The sequence below is a fragment of the Chaetodon trifascialis genome, chromosome 4 (assembly GCF_039877785.1).
Source record: "Chaetodon trifascialis isolate fChaTrf1 chromosome 4, fChaTrf1.hap1, whole genome shotgun sequence".
NCBI classification, from domain to species: Eukaryota; Metazoa; Chordata; class Actinopteri; order Chaetodontiformes; family Chaetodontidae; genus Chaetodon; species Chaetodon trifascialis.
The window spans coordinates 12,099,923-12,125,020 of NC_092059.1; the positions used below are offsets into that span (position 1 = coordinate 12,099,923).

The following is a 25,098-nucleotide window of genomic DNA, read 5'->3' on the forward strand; positions in this document are numbered from 1 at the left end:
TGACCTCTACTGGCAAAAAACTACACTGCAACTTTAAAGGGCAGCAATGACATTGAATGTGTCTATATTTGTCATCCTCTTTGTCATACTGTGGAGCAGAGCTGAGTCAAACTCTTATGTTAATTTGAAATATCTCCAAAGGCTAGTTTTGGTAAATATGAACAGCCAGGAATTTGTCTTTTTAAGTTTTTTTTTGTGGTAAGGAGGTACCTAAATTTTGTTAAGGTAAGGCATAATTTACAGAACAGTAGGAGCTTTCAGACAATATTGCCTGATTCGATTAATTTGACCTGTATATGTTTAGCACTTTGATTTACTCAATGTTTTTTCAGAATCCACTATATTAGGATTCAGAATGAGTTACACATTATAGCTCACTACAGACAGTGGTTTACAATCAAAATGAGTGTTGGGAATCAGCTTTGACTTCTCACAAATGGTTCTCATTACCTTCGTGCTGCCTTCAGGGTCTAAAATGTTGACACAAGAAATGTACTCCTGCATTGCCTGCTCCGCCTCCATGTCTCCAAGCTGCTTCCAGGCTTGCCTGTAATGAAATCAGAAATGTCACCACAATTTTCACCTGGATCGTGAGTTGTCATGTTTTACAAAACATTTCAGAGTGGAAAAAAAAACACCACCTGTCAACCCTCCCATTTTTCACAGGATTACTTCACCCTTCTTTCCTGCTGCCCTCCTGTTTAAATATTTTCTCAGAAAACTCCCACATTTTTAACCTTTCTAAAAAAAATAAGTTGACAGGTGGTATAACAACCTATTTGATGTGCATTCTACATTCCCCCCAGTACAGCAGGTGGCAGTATGTAGAGCATTGCCTTGACATCCAATAAAAAAAGAAGAAGCAGGATAAACGTGAGAGGGAAAGAGTACCTGCCAAAAAGTCTAAATTACCCGTACGGGCAAAGTCATGCTTTTTTGTATAATATATTCCCCACAGATGTATCACACTGCAGGAAAAGTGACAAATCTGTCAAACATAAATGAGCCCAAGAAGCGCAATAACATGCTCCACCAATGACTGCAGTTATACCATCTCTGCCACCATTTACATAATCACCCTCTCCTACCGTCTCACTTGCCAGTAGCCTCTCTCAAAATCCCAAGTGAATCATAATGTGTCAGTGACGTGTACACTTCAAGTAATACATGAAGAAACTAACTGCTGACTTTATATACCTTTTGTGTTCACAGCATTTCACTTTCAACCATCTGATTCTGACCACCTAAGAGGGTCACTTACTCAATATAGGAACTAGTTAACCTAATCCTTGTTACTCTGATACTTGAGGTGATTTCATGATTCACTGTATATACTCTTGTCTGAATGTAAGGGGTATGTGGACAGTGGTGAGGGTGGTGGTGGGGGGCTTTCCTGAAAGGCTAGTGAGGTAGGTGAGGTAGGTTAAATCAGAAAACAATCTTCATTTTGTAAGAACACAGCTGCACATTAACACATGTGCAATGTGTGTTGTATGCAATTGATCTTGTATGCACATACAGCATACTCACTCACTCACTCACTCACTCACTCACTCACTCACTCACTCACTCACGCCTGTGACATTTCCAACACAAGCACAACATAAAGAAATTACTGAAAACTGTTGTAGGTTACATACCATTTTCTTTGTCCTTCAAAGTCAAAGAATCCAGGCTTTGGTGTATTGCACTTTCCCACTTTGGCCTGAAAACAAATCAAATCCGGATTAATCGTCTGATCCAGTAAAATCCAGACCTTGTTACATAGATGACAACATTAAGGTCCTGGGCCTACCTCATCTGTCAAAAATCAGCGATGGCACAAGGATGCGGGGGATTCAGTGTGCGGTTCTTATCTAAAGCCGCATGGTGCGAATATTTGAGTGGTTAATTTTGGCTGAACCATCTACAGTGCAATTTAATCTGATACTCACCTGTTTATAGCGGGCATACAGGTACAACAGCTGATCCCTGCTGGCCGTCTGAACCAGATCTCGTACGCGGTCGGCTGCAGACTCAAACTCCCGCTCCAGCTCGTCTCCCTCCAGCCGATCGCCCATTTCCATGGCGCTGCAGTCAAATTTACCCAAACCTAGGTCCGAGTCCGAGTCTGAGCCTGCTCCACCGAGAGGCTCCCCTGTGTCGGGGCGGGCTGGGTCTGTACCTGAGCCCGTCGCAGTGTCCGGGGAGGACGACGGCGACCCAGAAGCCATTGTTATTATTGTTTATAACGTTAACGTACCGTCAGAGAGGACGTGCGCCGTAGATCCGTCTGAAAAACGTTAAAGGCGAACGGGGGGTAGCTGCCTGATATTTAGTTTTGTCAAGTGTTCCAGCGGAGATTTTGTTTTTAATCCGTTATCGTCAAGATTCCGTGATAGTCGGATTTGTTTCTACCGTTGGTCCGTCTCTTGTACTGTCAACTAAAAGCTCCGACTAAGCCTACTGCTACGAAGAAATGTTCCGGTTACATAGCTGAGCTTGACGGCGTTGCTTTGGTGAGAAGAAACATGTTCAAAACAAAACAAAACAAAGAAAATAAGTGAATTTGTCAGCTAATTTCGATAAGATGTTTTTAAAGTAGAAAGTCTACATGAAGAGAAAAATCTCCGGGGCGTTTTTGTCGTGTAAGTTAGTGTGTGCGTGGTAACCAGTCGGTCAGTGGAAACAACAGGTGACAACAGTAAAGTTAGCCTAAATCTAATATTAGCGTCAATAGCTAACTAATAACAACTAGCTTGCAGTAGGCCAACTGGTTCTTTGAAGTGGCCAAACATTGGGTCATAATCTCTTCAAATATAAACTTTTCGCATTTTATGACATACAGATGCCAACATGGTCATCTTTTCACGTGCTAGGTGTATTTGCTTGTTGGCTGAACATTACCAACGTTAGCTAACTGTTTTCTAATGATGGCCTCAAGCTACAGCCCACTAAGGCATGTGAAGTTAATTTGGTCTTTAAATTGCCGCGGGTTTAGGGTCAATTTCTCGTTTAATAACTATTCTGTTCAATTTGCCCAATTTCAGTTTTCAGTCTTCAGGTCGGTTGCATATGTTCTACTGCAATTAGCACATTAATCACTGGCATGTCTGACTCCTGTCAGTTACCTCACGAGCTAAGTGTACACGCATTGGCACAGTGTGTCCAGCAGATGCTGCTGTTGGCACAGTGACGAATTGTCACCTGTTCCGCAACAGACGCTGAGCGATTGCTCCCAAACTCTCTGGAGGTAAAGCCAGAACTATATTATATGTGTGTATTTTTCTGAAACAAGACACACAGAGTAGCCCGTCCAGCTTGTTTTATATCTGTAATTTCACTCTCATTATCTTTAATTGCATTTGCCATAAATTTAGGGAACTTTGGAGTATGGACTGCACAATGCGACCCCTTTGTCGCATCATATAAGTCATGGTAGCCTATTATCCTGTTCCTTTAAAGCTCTCTGCGTCTCCAGAGCACAAATTAGGGTTTCTATATGAAGCTAAGTAAGTAGCATGTCCTAACGCGCTGTCCCAATTGCAGAGGGAGATAGAAAAACAAGCAATAATAAAGTCTGTCCATAACTCGAAATGGACTGTTAATGAGACAAAGAAATGAGGACAGCCCGTCATGATTTTAAAAAGTAACTTTGTAATCATTATACGATCTTTGAATGGACTTTGCACCGTTCGCTGGTTGGACAGAAAACGCGGACTGTAAACATGATATATTTCTATTTTGAAGACTTTATCCCCGCTTACATTGCAGACACGCTTTCGTTGCAATAACAGGCTTCTCAGGCGGCGGCACGACACAAAACAAACGTACAGAAACGGGAGTCTGTGGTCTGAGTGATCTGTGTGGGAGCTGAGGGGTTCCCTGACCGCACCGCCGGCTAGTTTTCACAGGAGGTCCCAACGACGCCCGGTGCTCCTGCGCGCTCTGCTGACGCAACCACGTCGGTGTGGCTCAATGCGATGGCGGACCGCAATGTCCCCAGACCTGCCCGGGGAGGGACGGAGCAAAGTCACTGAGCCACTCTCACCGGCTCCGTTACACTACCGTCCGACCACCTGTTAAAGAGAGGCCGCCGCCATCGCCGTCCCTCCCGTGAAATAGTATGTGGGACGGCATCTGCTCGGAGTGCACTGACCGGGACGAGCCAGAAGTGGAGTGAAAGGGAGCGGAGTGCGCCGGGCTGACGCACCGCATGTTGAGCCAGCAAGTTGACTGAAATAACAAAAGTCGCGTCGACGGGCTAAGGGGACAGCCGCTCTCGGATTTAACGGAGGTTTGAGGGGACAGTTGTTCCGGCAAAATGAAATTCGCGGAGCATCTTTCGTCCCACATCACTCCGGAGTGGAGGAAACAATATCTTCAGTATGAGGTAAAGTCAAATGTATCTTGTATTTGAAATAAACGCCTATGAATATGTTTAAGCGGCAAACTCCTGCAAATGCATTTTTTTTGATAGTGGAAGTGGGAAATAAGACTTATGATTAACTATGGCACATTTTTAGAAAGCTTTAGTAATTTCTTCAGCCTTCTCTTGAGAGCAGTAAACGACGGCAAACATAAGGATGTCCTTTTGTTTATGGACTGCGGGTGTTAAGAGCCACAGGGAGCATTCAGGGTTTATTACAGCTGAGTTTACAGCTCCTGAAAATGGACAGAATGAGCAGTTTACTGAACAACAACAGTGCCTTTTGTACTGGAATAATTAGCAAAATAATCATGTTATTTGTTTTCACAATGCATAGCATACATTTTTTCGGAATATTCTCTAAATAATTAATTTCTCTGGTGTCTTTGTACGTTTATTTTAAGCCTTTTCTTTGCAGGACAAATGTGAAAATGGTTTCAATTACATTATTTTTTGTTCCTTTTTTTTTTTTTTCTTTGGATTATCCTTATATTTTTATTATTTGCAACAGTCTAACTGAGCACAAGGGAAATCTCTCAGGCATCAATTATGCATTGTCGTAAAACTGCAAATATTCTTCTGGCAATATTCCTTTTCGATTCCTTGTTTTTGAGCAGAGTTTTGAAAAAAAAAAGTATATATAGTATTTATAATAATCCATGATGTAGTTATGATGCACCAGCAAACAGGAATGGCTGTCTCTTGGAGTCAACCTGCAAGTGTTCACCCAACACTATATTTTGTCTGGTTTCTGATGTCTGTGGATTTAAAGAGACCTTTGTGTGCACACATGGTCTTTGTTGGGTGTACAGTACTCAAGGAGTATTTTATTTTCACACTCTACTTCTTTGCTTTGCTGGCTCTGCATTAAGAGCTTTAGTGCAGACATTTAGTGACAGGGCACGCTGCTCCATTCCATTTAGCTCTATGAATTATAGACAAAGACCCTGTTCTCTTCGACCTCAGCAGCCTACATCCCAGACTCAACAGAAGCTCACTGCACTGGTTTTATTTTGGAAACATGCCCTGATTATTATTATTAAGTTGGATAAGTGCTACAGTGGCCATTTGGATTGGTCCAGCGTGTCATTGTGCAATGAACACATCTTCAGGAGGCATAATTAATGTAAAAAAAAAAAAAAAAAAAAAAAAAGTCAAATGTCAAATATGATGTGTACACACTGAAAAGAGGACAACTGTGCTGTAGGACTGCATTTGAATTGATTATTAACAGACATGGGCAGCCTATGTGTGGTCTTTGTATGCACAGACTGACGCACAGTGAGCCCAGGGACAGATGCGTGGCCATACCAGCCATTTTACACCTCCAGTCTTCAGCTCGGCACTCACTGACCTGAGATGGATGATGATAGATTTTCTCTGTCATCTATGTTTAGTGTTGTTTTTCAGTTAAATAATCTCGAGGTATCATCAAACTTTGAATATCATAGTATTTTAACAGTGTGTTTACATCTATAACTATCAATAGAGGCAATTAAATTAAAAAGCTACTTAACATAATTGCATTTTTATGCTGAAATTGTGCAGAATCTTTTTCGATACTTCTTTACAGGACAAATTGATTTCTGTAAGCGAGACAGATTGATTGACTTTATCAGTCTGTATTTAATACTTCTCATTTCCATGAGACCTGAGAACAAAACAGTAAATCTGGTGTGAACTGATCTGCAATCAAACTTTAATACATAATTTATATCGAGCAGACATCCCAAAAATCCAGAATATACAAACATATTGTTGCACATGCGTTGCTGTTGATGAATTATGTAGAACAACAGGGTCTGTTCCCTGGCCATGCAGTTTGTATTCTTCTTCAAATCTGAATTATATATAGTGTTTGCAGCAAGGATGTTTCTGTGTGTATTTGTGTTGTTGGTGGGGCCTTCAGTCTCTGTGTGACCTCTGTAAACACCATTGCCTCCTGAGTGGGCGGGACAGGGAGAGATCAGCCAGAGAGCTGACACCTACAGTTGATGGACATCTTATTCAAGGCTTTTATGCTTCCTGAAACAAGTCAAGGACAAAAATAAAGTTATGTGCGACGCGTATAGTCAGTTGACTTCAGTGAAGTGGGTCACTGAGATGAAACAGAATCAATTTTAATGTCATTCTGAAAAATGCAAAGCCTTGATATGCTGCTGTGGTAGCTGTGACAAACAGCCCCTCGTGTATTTATTCTGTGTTATATGTTGCAGTGGCCACAGCGGTCTGTCAACTAAATGACATACTGACACATCATTCCAGCAGCACATCATTATTACCCATAGTCCGTGCAGTAAAATGTGACACTGGCCGTATGCAATATTACAGCTGCCCACATCCAAATTGTCTGTGGTTTGAAGTGATATTCTCGTCTTTGTGTGCTAGTTGGATTAATTAACCTGCTGCCCACTTTTCGCTCGCCTGCTTTTTTTAGAGCAGACTATTGTGTGGAGAAGCGTGCGCTGTCTGTTTAGATTGGTCAGCCAGTTTCTATGCAGACAAGACAGATGCGGCAAAGTGGCTCTTCCAGCAAATCCAGGCTGTAGTTAGGAAGGCACTTCATTCGACCATAGAGGCATTGACAAGGCGATTGAGTGATAGAGTAATTAGGTGTGCGCTTCATCCTGTGGGAGTTTAGTTATAAACCTATATGCTAAACAGGTGTTTGGTATGGAGGTGTGCATGTCCGGCTGACTCTAGAGGCTTCTGCACAGGGCAGGGGGTGTGGGTTGGTAAAGGATTTACTTTTAGATGTAACAGATACTGAGTGCAAAAATATTTTAAAAGCTGTTTTTATGAAGTCTGACTGATGAAGATGTCTCTACGTACCTGAGGGTTTTTTTTTTATGCAAAAGCAAACTTTATTATATTCCAGCATGTAATATATGTGTACAGGCAATAATTATACATGGCAGCTGTTGAATTCAGATTTCCATTGAATAACTGATGTGCACAGAACATTATAGTTATACAGAAGGAGTGAGAGATAGAGATGCAAGTGTGTGTGTGTGTGTGTGTATGTGTGTATGTGTATATGTGTGTGTGGGTGGATGGGAGAACAAGGCCACTTATGCATTTACCTCTGCAGTCTAATCACTTGTGTAAGCTTAGATGAGGAGGAGGAGGAGGAGGAGGAGGAGGAGGAGGAGAGCATGTGGAGACTCGCATTTACAATTCAAACCGGCAAAGTGATATTATGTTGATGAAAAACAGGTGCCCGTGTGATTTCAGTGAGTGATTGTTGTTTGTTCAAAGGTGAAGCCTTGTCTCTCTCTAATTAATCAAAGCGACGCAGTTTGAACGTCTCAACCGGCGCCGTGAGCTTTGCATTGTGACGGACATGATGGAAATGGTGCATGTAATACACAACATGGCTCACGTCGTCTGTGTGTTTTTTGCAGTGATCTATGAGCATGTTCAACAATATGAACGTTGTGTATACAACAGGCATGGCATGGCAACCGCTGAGAAACCCCTCTCTCTGTGCCTCCCTCCTTCCTTCCATCCTCACCTCATCATTCCTCCCCCACTGGGAGGACATCTGGTCCCCGACCAGACCTGCCCTCTGCACCCCTCCTCCCTTCCCTCCATCCTCTCCTCCCATCCTCTCTGCTCCTCTTTCTCCATGCAGGGATCCACTCAGACACAGAGCTAGGGATTCAAGTGATCCACCATTGGTTTTCCAGAGATCTCTTCAGACTAATGATGCGCACTGTGTGATCTTCTCAAGCACAGGGATAACAGTCTCAAGCATGTTAGAGGGAGGATTTCACCATCCAGCACTTAGATGCTTTAGTTAGTGTCCACTCAACATGTCACAGCCATTAAAGGATCCATTGACAACATTCGATTGACTGGACACTCTGCAGTGTAAGCCTCAGTCGGCGACTTAGAGCTGGTACTTGTGTACGCTCATGTTCGGTGTCGTGAGTATGCATCATCTTCATGTTAATGCTTGGTCACTCGTACTGATGGCCCCATTAGGCTTGGCTTAGTTATTGTCTACAGGTTTCACCACTGATTACTGCCAAGCCTGCAGGTTTATCCCAGTTCCCCAAAGAGCCACCCCACCCCCCTTTCCCATCACTGCCATCGCCATGGTAATGCCTCCCTGTCTGAATCTGAATGCTTATTTCCCACCTATTAGTCTGGGAGGGGGCCTTTTTGCTCACCAGAGATTAGTCAGGACCGGGCCCAGTTCCAGTGGTGTGTGTTCACAGTTGGTCTCCTGCGGTCTTTGTCAGACAAGGGAGAGACAACGCGACACGCAGATGAAGTGTTCACCTCTTGGATTAGACCTCAGCGTCGGAGTCTCATTGTGCATGTGGTTCACAGAGGAACTTAAGTAGCAACAATCCAGGCTGCTGCTAATGTACAGCAGTTTCTGAGTGGTTTCCACCCACACACAGGATTACTCACACGGCTCTTCTTAATGCCACGTTACAAAAGCAGTATCTTATATAGGAAGCAGAGAGCAGTTTGATGTGATCAGTGGATAAGACGTACATGTTGTCAGATTTGGATGACAGATTTTATTGCCTGACAGAGTTGACGCTGAATGGAAAAAGGCAGATTTTAGTGTTGTGAGTCTTGAAATGTAAGCATTGTCTTTTCGGTTTATGACTTAATAAAACTTTATAAAGTTTCTTTTTTCTGTGTTCTGGGGCGGTTTAGTCATAAAGGCATCTTTATCGAGAAACAGTTCCAGTCTTTTCTCTGATTACCACTGATATGTCCAGATGAGCCAGCATGCAATTATCTGTCAGTTTCCATTATCTTCAAGATCAATCTTTCTGCAGACACAACCTCGTTTAGCCACTGCAGCTATCTCTCTCTCTCACTCTGCTTTGTATCTGTCACTCGTTCTGTCTCTCTCTCCCCAGTCTGCTCTCTTAATTAGACAGATGTACGCTTTGCTAAAACATTGTCGATCAAGCTCAACACCTCTCAAAGAACAATGTAATTTAAGCTGTAATTAAAGAAATAATCGTTCATTTTAAAACTCCAGGCAAAAATCATTTCTCGTCCTTAATTTGTTCACTTTATTATTTCAGAAGTTATTTGCGAGCAGCTTGTGTTATCCTTATTAGTGTCTTCTGCTTGGGTGAATTAGGATGCTGCTGTGCTGTTGCTTTGACTTACTTAAACTGAAGAAATGAAACAAGTAAGGAGGGGATGTGTGCTTGACTCTGCGAGGCTTTGCAACAGAGTATTACACACTTTGTAAGAGGCATGAGCTCTTGAGAGTGAACACTCCTGGTCTTTCTGAAGTTGCAGTTCTCGTTCATTTTCTTTCTATTTATTGTGAAGTCTTGTGGAGTTGGGTTACTCTGGACAAGAGCAACTCTCACTCTCATTCATGCAAGCAAAAGATTATAATAGCACAAACTGGCTGCAAGTGGACATTCTTTGTTGGACCTTCAGTACGTGTCCTCAGTTTTTTTGAGCTATCACACGCTTTAGAAATCTCTGTGCCAGAGTTTGTTCGTTATGTTAACAGCTGCGTGGCAGTTGCTGTAATCTTCCCATACGGAGAACAAGAGTTTAGTTAATGGCTTCAGATGGTTTAAATGCTACTGTAAAGCAGATGGTGCTAACAATTGTGTCCTGTGGTCTACAATAATCTCTAATTCACACCAGTGTGTTTGCATTGTAAATAGACTTTCTTCATTTGGTCTAATGTAGGACTGACTCAGGTGATTTTGTCTTTTAAATTACTCGACAGTTACAGCGTACATCTTATAGACTAATCCTCTGTATTTATGGTTTCTATGGACTCTACTGACTTGACATATGCTTTAACACCCTGACAAAATACAGTATTTTGTGTTGCTTGGATCAGAGTTTGTAGACAGTGATTTTTTTTTTCATTTCCTCCTCAGGCGTTCAAGGATATGCTATATGCTGCCCAGGACCAAGCCCCATCCATAGAGGGTAAGGAGACTCCCTGTGTGGATAAACAAACTCAGACAGACAGACAGACACACACACACTCTCACAGATACACACTTCTGCTCCCAGTGCCCCCTGCTCGCGGCCTGTTTGGGCATCCCCAGAATAACAGCCCTTCATCTGCTAAAAATAGGTGGCAATCATCGCTAACATGCTGCCACTCACTCCAGAGGCTCTGACTCAACCAGACCAAGGCCAATTACCAAGTCATTACCTTCTACCTTACTGGCTTATCGTTTTTAACCGGCATGACGTGATGAATGGCACACGTGAAGCAAAAAATGCCGTGAATTAAAGTTGAAAGTTTGGTTTAGTGGAAAAGTTTTTTTGTGCTGTGTTGAATCGATGTTTTGCACTCTTTAAACTGTACTGATGAAGGAAATCTATGTTAAAACAAGTGGCTGAGCAGAGCTGGAGTTCAGTGGCCTGCAGTGCCAAGTGTTGCTACTGAACACAGCAGAGATAAGGAAGGCCACTGGCTATAATTAATCTTTGGCGTTAGACTGCAAGTGATGTGTGATGAGGGAAAGAACGTGGACAATTTGTTTTTATTTTAGTAACCCGTTAGTGGAGGTAAACAACTTTCTTTAGCTGCAGGCTTGAGATTTACTTTATGATGTGGTGACGTGGAGCTCGGCCTGTGGGATCCTGGAAGTGTGTGTGTATAATGATGGATTTTTCTGTGTTGTGCAACATGCCCCTCACTGAGCTACGACTCCCAGAGCGGCATTCCAGCTGAGCGGTCTTGATGTGGAGTACGATGCGATTCAGCACATGAGCGACAAAGACGTAACGCACAGTCGCTGAGTGTGTGGCTGCCAGAGCTCAGTCTGTGCATGTGTGTGTGTGTGTGTGTAAGCCTGCAGCTTCAGGCACAGAGATCAGTTTCAGACATTTGTCGACTTAAGTTTTGTGGGCGTTAGTGGAGACCCTCAGTATTTACGATGCAGATTATTCCATGAAATATGATTTGTTCATATATATGAATGCTCACTGGCTTTGTGTGCGTGGTGTGTTTCGATTGGGATTGCTCGTCCCTAACTATTACATTTAATAGTGCTATAGAACAACACATAAGCTGTGTCTCTCCTTTGAGTGCTGTCTCCAGCGGCTGTTAGCAATGCTTGGCGAGCGCAACGTGGATGATAAATCATTTCCTGTCTCAGGTCTCAGCTGTACTCATGGGTCACTGCTCTGCCTCTGTCAGCCTGTTGCAAGATAGGTGAGGGTGTCTTATGAATAGAGACGGGATCAATCAATCTGTAGAAAATCGTCATTATTCTGGTATCGCTGGACGTGTCAACATTCCTCACTCAATCAAATGGATTTGTGTGCTTTTTTTGACACAGTGCAGAATGTTACCACAACACTGAAGCAGCCAAGTGCAAAGGAAAGAGTATCAGCACTGGTATTTGTTGTGCAGGAGAGATGACATCTTTGAATGCATCATGTGTCCCTTTCAGTGTTTTTTGGGGAAGAGAGAGAGGCTGTAATGAAAACAGAAGTAGAGGCGGACAAACAGCGTTATTGAACCCCGTCTACTGCTCTCTCCTGTGGCTGAGATTTTGTTGACTTTTCATAAAGGAAACAAGATTAGCAGGTGTTGTAAAATCCAACTGCAGCACTTTCTCTTCACATCCACCAGACCCTCTCTGTCAAATCTGATTGAATTCGAACTAGGGCAGAAATATATTGGAAAAATTGACTTTTTTTTTCTTACCTTAGTAAGCGCTTTATAATTTGCCTCTCATTCACACAAACACTTGCACACCGATGGCGGTAGAGCTGATGCGCAAGGCGCTGGAGCATCAGGACCTTTGTGGACTCACTGTCTTACCGTGTTGGATGTGAGTGATTGAACCCCCAACGCTGCAATTAATGAACAACCCGCTCACCTCCTGAGCCGCAGCCTCCCTGTTGTCTCACACTCTTTAAAAATCAAATAAACAGCAGATACAGGATTTGTTTCTGGTTTTTACACTCATTTTAAAATTGAGTGTTAAAGTCCATATTCAACGCTTGTTAGTTTATTTTTTCTGTCTTCTTTTGTGTTTTATGTGTCATAAGCAAATTGGACAACGCAGACAGAAGTTGCAGGGAAACCAGCAGAGCTGCATTATCGAGGAATCAATTATTAAGCAATTATTTTCTCAGTTAATTGAATCAAATCGCAGTTTCATTAAGTCTGAGGTGATGGTTTCACATTACCTGTTTTGTGCAACTCACCAAAACACAAAGATGTTCACTTTACAATCACATAAGACGGCTTGAAAGCAGCACATCCTCACAACTGAGAAGCTGCAGCAAGGGATTGTTTTTGCATTTTTCCTCCATTAATCAATAATCAGAATAGGTCCTGATTAGTTTTCTGTTGATCATTCAGTTGATTAATGAATTAATTGTTTCATCTTTGGAAACTAGTGACCAAGTGTAATTGATGTGCCTGAACTGTTTTTTAATCAAATGAAATATAGTAGTGAGGTTTTATGTCACCATTGCACATGCAATACAGTACACTGTATTTAATCTGTCAGTGGAAGACTAATCATTAGGATTTGATTCAAGAGTGTGACCCACCTCTCTCTCTCTCTCTCTCTCTCTCTCTCTCTCTCTGCGGCCTCATTCATTACAAGAAGCAGCATTTTTGGTATTCAGAGGATGTTTCCCTTGCCTGAGGGAGACAGTTAACTGGGTTATTACTACTCACTCGCACCCTCTGCTATCTCACTGGACACCCTGCTGTACCTTATAGAGCTGTGCAGTGGATACACAGCACTGAACAGGCAGCACTTCAAAGCCTCTGTCTGGGCCTCTGTCTGCACATGTATCGCTGTCAGAGTGCGAGACTGTCACTACACGTGGGCAACAACATTAAAAAAATATGTGCAGTTTTCATGGTTTGATCTTTCCATAAGAGCGTAATTGTCTCTCACGCTGTGTTATGTGTTGCACTGCTGCCTTGGCTTTTGTTTAAACAGACATTACCCGTCAGCACCTCCACCCCAGAGAGCCTCTGTGTGGCACACACACCACAGAACATCCACTTTCAGCGCTATTTTAGTCAAATCAACCAGTTTCAACAACATGGATGTACAGTACTTAAGAAAGCTTGTTGCAAACACACACGCAAAGACACATATGACCCTTCACCTGTTGTTAAGATCCTTTGTTCTCATTTCCTCTGTCCCTCCATTGGTCCTCGTGTTAATTCTAATTAAAACATGCCTGTCTCTGTGTTGTGGTGAGCTAGTGGAAGACAACGGAGAGAACAGCTGGGTGGATCTCTGGTTCCCCCTGGTCCAACCATTAGAATGAGTTATGCCACAATGTAATTCAATTAGTGTGTTGATTATTGCAGAGCTCTAAGAACAATGACCCTGGATAATGAAACAGATGATGTGTGTGCGTATATGCGTGACACTATTTCCCGCATTTGACGTTTCGTACATACCTTGATTTATATATTTATATATCTAATTCTGCAGGGGGGTGCTTGTCATTGACACCGCTTGCTATTCATTTGCTGTCTCATTCATTCACTCATTCATTGTGTCCTCCATTCTGCTGCTCTCAATGACCGGTCTATCACTGTGATGGTATCTGTGCTGGGCTCGAGTAAGCGGGAGCTATGGGAGGATGGCATCGATGGCACGGTTAGGTTCACGCTGGGAGTAAGGGTGGAGCTCCTGTGTATAGTCCCATGAAGGAACACACACACACACACACACACACACACACACACACACACACACACACACACATACATACACTGTCCAAGGAGGAGAATGGGGTGTTGCGTTATTGACTTACAGCTCAGGGGACCAGAGAATGGATTTTCCTCTGAATCACAAGGTCAGGATGTCAGAGATGAATGAATCAGACAAAAAAACTGCCTGTAATGAATGGATGATTTCTCATGTTACGTTGCATTTTAAAAAATCTTACATAGTGAAGCTCCTTCTTCTGTAAATGTCCACTTTATTTCCACGGCTGTCTTGTGGCTTGGCTGTCAGTTGCATTATCCCTTCAGGGCTTTTCATGTTTTATGCAGTCAAATCAATAACAGCATAAACGTAGCGGTGTGAAAATTTGATGCTTGCAGTGCCTCTTAGTGTACCATGTGCTCTACCAAGTTTATGAAGCCTCCCATATTTTTAGCAAATGTCTTCAGTACTGTTTTATTGTGTTGCATCTTGGTGTGTCTGACTTGAGGCCGAGCCAGTCCCAGGACAGACCAGACCAGGTTTGTGTTTAAGTGGTGTGGTGTTGCTTAGCTGCTGTCAGATGGGAAGAGAGAATTGTGTCCATCATTTCTTCAAATAGAAACATGAAACCCCACTGAAACTTTATGTGATAGAGACAAGAGACCAAACACATGAAGAGTTCCTCTCCGCGGAGCCAGATGAGTGTATGGAGGGATGAAATTAATGTTTCACTCAGTTTCATGTTGAGTCAGGAGATCAAGGCACCCACAAAGCCAGATGTTCATTTTCCCATCAGACACCTGCACCCTCACAGCTGCCTTGCCCCTGCAATGCGGCCTGTGAGGCTTTTGTTCCCACGCTTCCTCGGGACAATATTAGCTCCCTCTCATTTGCATATTGGTGTCTTTGATTACGATAGAATTAACAGAACAGTAAACCTGCTCAGTGCTGCACCGTTTTCAGTTGTGCCAGCTCCCCTCTTACCACCTCCTAATGAATATTTTGTACATGAGCCATCGCATCTAATCTGCTTATTGAAAGGGGCAACATGAATCACAGCCACAAATCGCCTCAACTGCACCTTTTGACCAGCCCTTACTCTGCTATTTGCTATTGTTGTCCACGCCGCTTGCTGGCCCGCCATTTTGTCTGCTGTTGTTGACGAACATGATGAGAGGTTACTTGAAGGCTGCTAGTCTGTGTAATACAGTGCTGATTGTTATTCTGCCAGCGTATATGATGGAACAGCAGCTGTTATTACTGTTGTTTGTTCCCCTCAGAGTCTGTCCCCGCACCCCTGCGTGGAGTAGAATTCTGATTTCTATAATTTTCTTGCTTTGGCATGTTTGTAATTGAAGTTTTTGGTTCAGGCGGTCTTACAGAAATAAAGATGCTTTGTTTTTGTTTTTTTTTCTAATTGATGCTGTTTACCTTGTGCCTTTGGTCCAAACCACTGGATCAGATCACTGTGTCCACACAACCATACCATTAAATATGAACAACCTTGGATGCATTTCAACAGTAGATAAATAAATGAATACATACAAGTACACGTATATCGTGAGTCTTCCCAGCCACAGCAGCTCAAGGATACGTGCATAACAGACACCCAGGAGGCAGGGACATAGCAGGAGGTCAGGCAGGCACTCCGAAGGTGAGAGAGGCGGTGGATATAGGGGAGACAGATGGACAGGCAGACAGACAGGTAGACAGGCAGGAGGGTTCAGCAGGACAGTTGTGTGGCAGCCAGGGTCTCCCACCAGCCTGCATTATTGATGGGCTCTTTGACAAGCTGCCGCTCTTTCTCGCTTCCAAGAGCTAATTGTTGGGTTTTTGTGGGGATTGCTTCTTTTTTTTGTCCTTAATCTTGGTGCCATTGTGAAAGCAGAGAAAATCCAAGTGAAACTAAATCAAACAGAGCGACAGTGAAATAAAACAGCTGTAGGCGAGCAGGAAGAATGTAACGTCCCAAACTGAGTGAGGTCTTTTTGAGCTCTGAGGCGGAGAAATTCTGCTGTTGCTGCTTTTAGACATAGCCTTATTCATTGTCTATAAAAAGTATATGAGGCTGTTTCTCTCCTCCATACCATCAATATTTCCAGGCAAAGCAAAGACACCTGAGGCTCTTTATCCAGTGGAGGTTATTAGTCCACAATAGACCGTCATGGCATCAAGATGTTTTCAAAATTATACATCAGCTGCCATTCAAACAAAGGTTTCTTTAGTTTGAGCAGCTACAGGAAGGGTTGTCCTTCAATCAAGCAGGTTTATCATCTTACCAAGCCGTAAATGAGGGAGGTGGCTGTGGATTGTGAGATTGGTCCTTTGATGATGCTTCTAAGGGTATTAGAGGGGAGGGAAGCGGGGGGGGTCAGGGTCAATACAGACCTAGGATCGCTATCCCAAGGTCAGGGTCTAATCGAACTGAGGTAATGAACGATGAAAAAGGTGATAGGTAATTGGATGAAGACAGGGATGAAGAAAAATGGCCAGCGCTCTTTGGTTTTATGTTTGATTATGAAAGAAAGGAGAAGAGGAAAGAGGTTGGAAAACAGTGATAAGTGGTTTGAATGGGATTGTCAGTGACCAGTCTGGAAGAGAGAGAGCTAGGAACAGAGAGAGAAAGAGATCCTTCAGGCAGCAGACAGACAAACAGACTGAGTGGGAGGTCCCTGGGCTCATCTCCAATGCATGTTGCCCTGCATTAGCACTACAGCCATCCCGCAAGAGAAAGACACAGAGAGAAAGAGAACCTTGATAGATGAAAGTCTTCTATCCATCCATCCATCCATCCATCCATCCATCCATCCATTATTCATTGGTGAATTAGATCTCGCCTGAATGAAGTAGAGGAAAGAGGAGGAGGAGAGGGGGAGAGAGGGAAAAGGTATGGGGCGGTTTAGAGGAGGAGGGATCTGGATAGCAAGTGTTATGGTGTTGTGAGAGGGTGAGGAGTTCAGTTGAGGATGCGGCTCCAGCAGGGATGGTATTTTTAGATTTTGGGCATTTTACAGGAGTCCGGGAGGATAAGATTTCCACTGGTGCAAATGCAGTGTTGGCAAAATGGGGTGTAGTTATTTGAGGTGTGGAGAAGAGAGGGCAAATAAAGGGCAGAGGTGGTAGGGGCTGGGGTACAAGCGTAGGAGAAATGATGGTGACGTGTTTGTGTGTTTCTGGGCAGGGATGAATGTGGGAGAAGGTTTAAGGAGAGGTTGGTGATGCTATGAGGAGTCAAGGTCATCCTGCAGCCCTCTCAGCTCCTAAATGATAGTCATGAGGCCTGCTAAGGATTATGAATCCTGCAGTCAACAGCTTGTCATTACTGCACCTCTCTACTGTTGTATCCATGACTATTTACATACGTGTGCACATCTGTTTCGGCCTTGGCAAGGATCTCCAGATCTACATGAACATACTGCCACTCGAATGTAGGCGACAGGAACAGCCTGTGATGTGGACATCTTCAGAGATGCACAGAAGCTTAGCACTAATTCTTAAGATAAACACTAGATAGTTTCCTCAGACAACAGTCATTAACTCCAATGAGAATACAATCTTCTAAAGGTTAAGTAAACAGAAAGCATAGATCGTCTGGCTGTTTGCCAGGCACACAACTGGAGATCATATACATATAGCACCAGCAGTGATCGCAATAATCTAAAGCATGGGTGGCATGCGCATGTAATGAGATCTGTCTCCACTGATTAAAAATCAGCTGTCCAGGTCTCGGGGTTTGGTGTATTTGTTTAGCATTAGCAGGGCTTCCAAAGCATAATCTAACCTCTGTTATGAGGCAAGTTATTGTTTTTAATCGGTGATGAAAAGCCTAATCAACAGCTTGGGCTTTCTGCCAGCAGATCAGCCTGGCTCTGCTGAGTGTAACCAATCAGTCATAGCTGACCGACTGGCATGTATCGAGCAAGGATTCACGCGAGGCTGCTTTGATGGATTAATTTAAATAGTTTTCTTTATTGACTGCACTGCTCAGCTGAAATTGGGGGGGGGGGGGGAAAACTTGGAAGTAATGCACACTCATATGGCATCTGTCCTGTATTCAAAGATTGAACATCAGCAGTCTGAGTGATAGGAAATAGCAATGCAATGCAGGGAGGTGATGATGGATGAACAGAGACGAGAACAAAGACATGTGACCTTGTCTGCTGTGTGTGTTCTGATGTTTTTATTTTCTCACACTGCAGATCTCTGCTTCATATGCAACTGATTGTGGACACACACACACAAACACACACACACGCATGCATGCATGCAGAGACTCACAAATAGGCACACAAAGGCACATAAGGAGCTGTATGCTACAGGGGGTGTGGGTGTGATTGTGAGCTATAGGTGATGACAGCAGGGCCATATGCCGATTTATTTCTGGGGAGGTTGGCACTGCAATTAGAGTACAACCACTGAAATCATCACACAGTATCCATACTCTGCTGTACACACTTAGGTTTTCTATAAATTCTGTGGGGGAATGACAAAACCTTAATTGCTCGACAACAGTTTGAGGCGATTACGCACGCAGAGCCGTTCTTAGCTATTTCAGTCTGTCTTCTAAATTAAAAATCTGTGGTTGAATTGGGACGATTTTATTTGCATCGCAAATGATAGATTTGTAATGGATATGCAGTTTTTGATAGTTGAGTGATGCGTGGCGGTGGTATGTGGGTGGGTGTGTAGTGTATAGGCTGTGTGGTTGAGTAGGGCATTGCAGAAGACACAGTGTCCTTCACTGTACCAGTTTGCTGCGTCTTCTCTCTGGAGATCCGGCCAGAACCTGGCTCAGATTGGCTCAGAGACACGGAATCGTGGTGAAAATGTACCAATCACATGAAGCTAATGTGAGACTGTCTCCTCATCTCGATATTGCTGTATTGACTCTCAGCTGATTGCCAAGACAATCACAGTCCTCAGTGGAATAGGGATGTATTTCAGAGCTGATATTTGATGGAAACATTTCTCTTGAAGCAGAGAGTTTGACTTTAAATTGAGTCTGGCCTCATGGGGCCAGTGCCGATGTGCTTTGCATGTTTGTGTGTTTGTGTGTGGAGGGTGGGTTACAGAGATGGCATTTATTTGTGTTTGCTGTGAGTCTCCCAATATTTTATCGTCTACCGTTCTGCCGAAAGGCAAAGTGAGAGAGACACACTCAGAAGAAGACAAACAAGTGGACAGGCAGACAGAGAAGCATTGAGGGCTGAGCGTGGCAGATAAAATGAGAGAGGAGGCATGAAAGAAAAAGAGAGGTGACATTGGTGGTAATTGGAGGTAGGGAGGCGAAAGCCTCGGGGAGCCTCCTTTTCCAAACGTTGTTCACATAAAGTGTGTGTGAAAAGAAAAAGAACTGGAGGCAGAAAAGACACGAGAGCCTGGCAGAAGCTCTTTCATTCGCTTATTCAATTAATTTGGATTCAAAGCACATTTCAACTGCTTTCCAAAGATGGCATCGATAACTAGTCGCAATTTAAGTTTAATACATTTGAGGTCAGGGGATGGCCCTTTAGGGGGCAGAAGAATATTGGTCCAGATATAATTTTCCTCTTATTTACACTATATCACCTTCTTCTCATCCAAAGACAAGAGGAGAGACAGATATCAATAATTCACTGCTATTGTTCCCTCCCGGACAGACCGTCTGTTTTTATATTAAATGATGAATTATTAACAATGTGTGAGATTGGAAATGTGGCAAATCTCTCTCCTGATGCTCGTGTGTCTTCAGAAACTGTCCTCTCACTCACTGGCAGCCAATAGAGCTCTAAAAACAGGTGGATTGTTAAGTAGACAGTAAATGAAAGTGGTATGAGAGCATTTTATGGCTGTATGGCGTATTAGAAATGAGCGAGGGGATTAGACACTCAAAGACACCTCCGCTCTGTCCACACACACACACACACACACACACACACACACACACACACACACACACACACACACACACACACACACACACATTCATTCAGTGTCTCAAGCTTTCTATCACTGAGTTTAAAGTCACAATGTCAGGACTGTTGGCGTTCATCATTCTTAACAATTCCTCTTAAGCATCCCTGCTGCCATATGCTGGCCTCAGGGAATATGCATATTTCATATCCTCTTCAACATGTGACTAATGTATTCACGATGCACGTTAACAATAACCCGTGACTTCAGTGCTGGCAGGGCTGACTCACTGTTAGGGTCGTGTCCTGTGTGTACATTACATGCGTGCTGCATATTTGTGCCTGCTGGTATGTTCGCTGACATCCAGTCACCTGAAGATGCGTCCTCTTGACTTTGAACCAACTGTATTCTAAATACAGAATACAGACACTCCTCGGTGGCTTTTCAGCAGAAACAACAGTTTGCCTCTGTTTTGCATTTCGTCCTCGGGGCAAACTGCACGGCTTCTTCTTGACAAGTGCCATCTGATAATTAGGCCTCGTAATCACCCTATTAGTATGCAGCTCAATTGAGCAGAGAACAGCTTATTGTTCCCCTGGCATGAGCAGCAGCCATTTGTAAGAGGATTATTGTAAATTTCTTGTTAGGGTTTTTACGAGAATGAATCATACTTGTAATGACTTAAATTGCTGCATTGCTAATCTCCAAAGCATTTATTTTTAATGTAGGCAGGAAGCTGAGAATCACAGCAGATGTGTCAAACCCTTTATTAAGATGCTTGGTAGGATTTTTGACAACATAGGAGTGGCACCTCGTTTCAAAGTTGGTTTCAGTGCAGGATCGCAAGCTTACTTTCTGAACCCCTCTGTGGGCACACAGAGCCGAGCTGAACTTTTGCCATCACAGTTACCATGGCGCCACAGAAAGAGACCAGAATCACTTGAGCCTCGTTTTGTTCCTGTGACATTCAGGGTCCAAACACAATAACAGTAGAACATGTAGAACTAAGGGCTGGGGCCTTAGGTTGAATTTTAATAGTGTCTTGTGAAAGCATGTGGATACCTGTTGAGAACACAAGCAAACAGGCTGCAGTTATTTCTGATACTTCATAATAGAGTTGGGTGATATGTTAGAATGAAAGTACCACAAGTACCATTGTAGTGGTTGACTTGAAATGTCTGTGTGTCCTTCTTTGTGCTTTATATTCTTAATATGTTGGGTTTTTTTGCCTTGCCTGAACCTCCTTAGCATTTCAAGAGGTGTGTGTAGTGTGTGTGTGCTTGTGTTTACGTTTGTGAACAACCCAGGTTAACAAGGAGCAGGCCACATCTTCAAGGGTTGACTCGTCTGCTCTGAAAAAAATACCATCCAGATCCTGTTTGCTGCAGGGCTTCAGGAGGCTCAGTCAGCATGGCTCATCCAGTGACACACACACATATACACACAAACGTTCAGCACTCTGAAACCACAGAAATCTCCGGCTCTGATTTGGTGGTCTGTTTGTAGCGAGGCCAGATGAAGGGGATGAATGGGAATTCAGAGTCCCAGCGCTCGCCAGTGGTTGACAGACAGCGGCTGCCTCTCCTCTACGTGCTGCTCTTTAAACTCAGCGAGTATTTACCCCATGCTGCTGAGTGACACACACAGGCTCTCACACATACCCACGCACACACGCAACACAAATGCCACTCACAACGGACGCTCTTCAGTTTGTATATCACACAAATATTTTTTATTCTACGCAGCATGCCCGCAAACAAGCCCTGTGGCCCCCCTGTGGTTCACTGCTGACATCCCTGATTTGTGACCTTCACTGACAAAACATTCCCCAGATTCTGACTAATTGTCAAAAAAGATGGAAATTTCAACAGCACCGAGGTCAGCTGAAGAAATGTCTTTACAAAAATGTCCTCACTCCCAAGAGCTCCAATAACAAAACACGCCTCTCAGCAAAACTCTGTGATTGTTTGATAATTGCATCTAGTTGTTTCTTGGAGGATTAATTGATATTCAAATGATGCTCATTAAATCTCAGCAGTCTGCAACCCCCAGCAATAATTATTAAGATTTATATTAAAGCCAACAAATATAGCCCCCTGCCTTTTCGAGGCTCACGATTTGTGATTGAAAGATGCTAAATTGCCAATAAATGTTATTTAATATTCATGTTGGCTTTTGTTCCGTTTTCATAAAGTGCTTTGTAAAAAACAGAAAAAAAACCTGGGTGCTTCCTGCTCATGTAAATCATGTTAATGACTCCCAAACACCACAAGGTCAGTGTGCTACTAATCCGATTGAGTCAGGAAATTGCTCCTGATCTAATAATATCAAGTACTGGATTCCTTCCGCCCTGGCTGGATGGCAAAGGTAGAATGGGCAGTGTGATGGCTCATTCATAAGTTAGGGTTGCAGTATTACAATGAGGGAATGGAAACAGGAGTTCCAGTGGGGAAGATCAGGTGCTAAATTGCATTCAGCTTTAACCTGAATTAACTTTACCTACAACAATATGGACTTTGGCCTTCAGTCAGAATATGGCCAAAGTAAAAAAATGTTCTTCCTGTCAGGTAATCGTCACAATAGTGAGAAAACAAATCACTCCTTACTCCTTACCTCTCACTGCTTTAGCTTACAGCGTAGCGCTTCCCAAATACAATCTTGGCATGTCAGTGAAGCATTAGCGAACAGTGATCATGTCGAGTGCATGAGTGACACTGTTTTATTTATTCAGAGGGATGTATGTGGAGTCTGGGTTTGTGTTGCTTTGACAAGACACGTTTAAAAGTCCAAGAATACTTTCTAGTTACTCTGCAGTCTGTCTTTTAATCCTCACTTCGTATCTTAATTGCATTTTGATTCCCTGTTTCATCGTCACTCTTTTATTCTACCTCCAATATCTCCTTTTTAAACTCTTTGAAGTCAGTCTTGTGTTGCTACACAGTTAATCATCTCCCCCTTCCCACATAGAATAACTTGTCAGAGAAAGTTATTACACAGAGAGATATACTGAGCAGATCTGGAACATCACTGTGACTTTCTGACATAATAGCTGGCTGTGCTGTTTATAGGATGTTCCTGGCTATAATGTCAGCTGAGCCTGACTGCAGAGTTTCCAGACAAAATTTGTCCTCTCTCTCTGAGGAAAATGCCTTATTTCATGTCTGCTAATCTACTAGCTTCTGAATATCTGCCATGTCACAGAAATATGTGTGTGTGGGTTCGTGTGTGTGTGTCTTTTTAAATGTTTTTCTCCTTACGTTTCAATTCATTTTGTCCTCAAAGTGAAGCTGTTTAGTGTGAGTCTTATCGAGAGGCTGCAGCTGCTGTTGTGAGAATACCACGGCAGCCTGGAGGGACACCTTCACACAAATGCAGACACACGCACGCGCACACACACGCACACACACACACACACACACACACACACACACACACACACACACACACACACACACACACACACACACACACACACACACACACACACACACACACATATCCGTACCAAGCTGACTAAGACATACACCTCTAAACAAGCATGAATAATAGCATGTTGTTATATTTACCTGCAGTTGCTTCGGGATTTTCTGGAGAATGAAAGAACATCCCATTAATTGTACGCAGATTAAGTTGCACACTGTTAAAAGCATGTTTTAGGAGCATGTGCTGTTCACACAGTACCAATTACGCCCATTTTCCACCATCCGTCATGAAAATCAACGGTGGTGTAAATGTGATTGGTTTTGTTGTTCACACAGGACTTTGACTGTATGCCACAAACATTACCATCATTTCACCTGACATTTTAAATGCCCGGTGTTGCTTATGAATTTGAGAAGAGGAGCTGCAGTCCACTGTATATAAATAGCATGCGAAATAGCAATATTGCACAATTCTTTCCCAGTTGATATATGACGACGTATCTCGGGCGACATACTCACTGTCAGGGGTGATGATGTATTTCAAGCTATGGCAACATCCATGGTGTCGCTGTGCTGGCTATAACGTTACCTCTCTGACCCGCTCTGTTAATGGCACGGCCACCCTGTAGGTTAATGGATACTGAATATCCTCGTCCTCTACAGTGTGGCCTCGCCGCGTCTGCCATACAGTGGCGGAGCCTGGGCGCTTATTCTGCTTAGATTAATGGCCCCAGCCTGGACTATTGACACAGCACTTATCTTGTTTTTATGACTCGGTTCTATCTATAAACCTCAGAGGCCCACGTGTGCACAGCCACACACATAAGAGCACACACACTTACCTCGCTGTGGCTCCCACACGTACAGTTTAGTTACAGATATGTATGCTGTTTACTCTTTGTAGCACAACTGATGTTTCCAGCTCAATCCTAATGGTTCTGAGGTCAAGAACTGGCCTTTTACTCAATGCGGTGACGGTGATATGTGATGTAGATGGAAGGTTTCCATAAAATGGACAGTGTAGCAGTGTAGTTCTTTGTATTTCACTCCTCGTATTACTTGTGTTCTTGTTAAATACATCTCTCAGTATCCTTTTTACCGTTACCTATCACAACCTCCAAACTCTCATTATCCTGTTGTTTACGCCCATTATCAACTATTATCACAGTGTTTTTTCTCTCTGACCAATTCCAATTGTGTAAGCTTAGATTACCAATGCACCATTTTTCAAGCATCACTTAACAATTCACGTATGCCACCACTAAAAAACAACTATATATGCAGTACCATTATTTTTATTTTTTTTACTTTTGTGGACCCTCTCTTCTCCCACTTGTCCTTCTTCTTCTTCCTCTATCTGAGGAAGTGGCGTCCTCTTTTCTAGGGAGATGATGTCTTTGTTTCCTCTGAAGCCTTCTCTTCAGAAATGTCGAAGTCTTCCGGGAGTTCAGGTTCCTGCAAAGTAGGAGGGGACACATCCTCCTCCTGCTTGCCCACATCAGCCTTCAGCTCATCCATGAGAGTCCTGCATCTCCCTGCAGAACGACCTCTCCCTCTCAGAGGCATCTCGTTGCAGGGGTTTGATCTCCCTCTCCATTTTTGGTTGGAGCGCATCCTGTTTAGCGCTCAGCCTCTGCATCTGGCACTCTGACACCTTCTTCTGTCTCACGTTGCCGCTTTTCAGCCCTGAGCTCAGTTTCATTCCTCTGTTGGATCT

At 43.3% G+C, this 25,098-nt stretch overlaps 2 protein-coding genes across 2 annotated transcripts in view; one reads left to right on the forward strand and one right to left on the reverse strand.

The window, feature by feature from the left end:
- Nucleotides 1-2,418, reverse strand: part of acbd6 (acyl-CoA binding domain containing 6) — a 29,396-nt gene extending 26,978 nt beyond the window's left edge. Inside the window, exons 1-3 of the mRNA XM_070961831.1 lie at nucleotides 1,935-2,418; nucleotides 1,641-1,705; nucleotides 451-547 (exon numbers count right to left, since the gene is read on the reverse strand). Of these exons, the coding sequence (XP_070817932.1) occupies nucleotides 451-547; nucleotides 1,641-1,705; nucleotides 1,935-2,213 (441 nt within the window). The 5' untranslated portion in view covers nucleotides 2,214-2,418. The remainder of the gene's footprint in view (nucleotides 1-450; nucleotides 548-1,640; nucleotides 1,706-1,934) is intronic.
- A 1,519-nt stretch (nucleotides 2,419-3,937) lies between these two features.
- The window catches only part of xpr1a (xenotropic and polytropic retrovirus receptor 1a), a 64,451-nt gene continuing 43,290 nt past the window's right edge, over nucleotides 3,938-25,098 (forward strand). Inside the window, exons 1-2 of the mRNA XM_070960695.1 lie at nucleotides 3,938-4,372; nucleotides 10,294-10,345. Coding sequence (XP_070816796.1) covers nucleotides 4,304-4,372; nucleotides 10,294-10,345 — 121 coding nt within the window. The 5' untranslated portion in view covers nucleotides 3,938-4,303. The remainder of the gene's footprint in view (nucleotides 4,373-10,293; nucleotides 10,346-25,098) is intronic.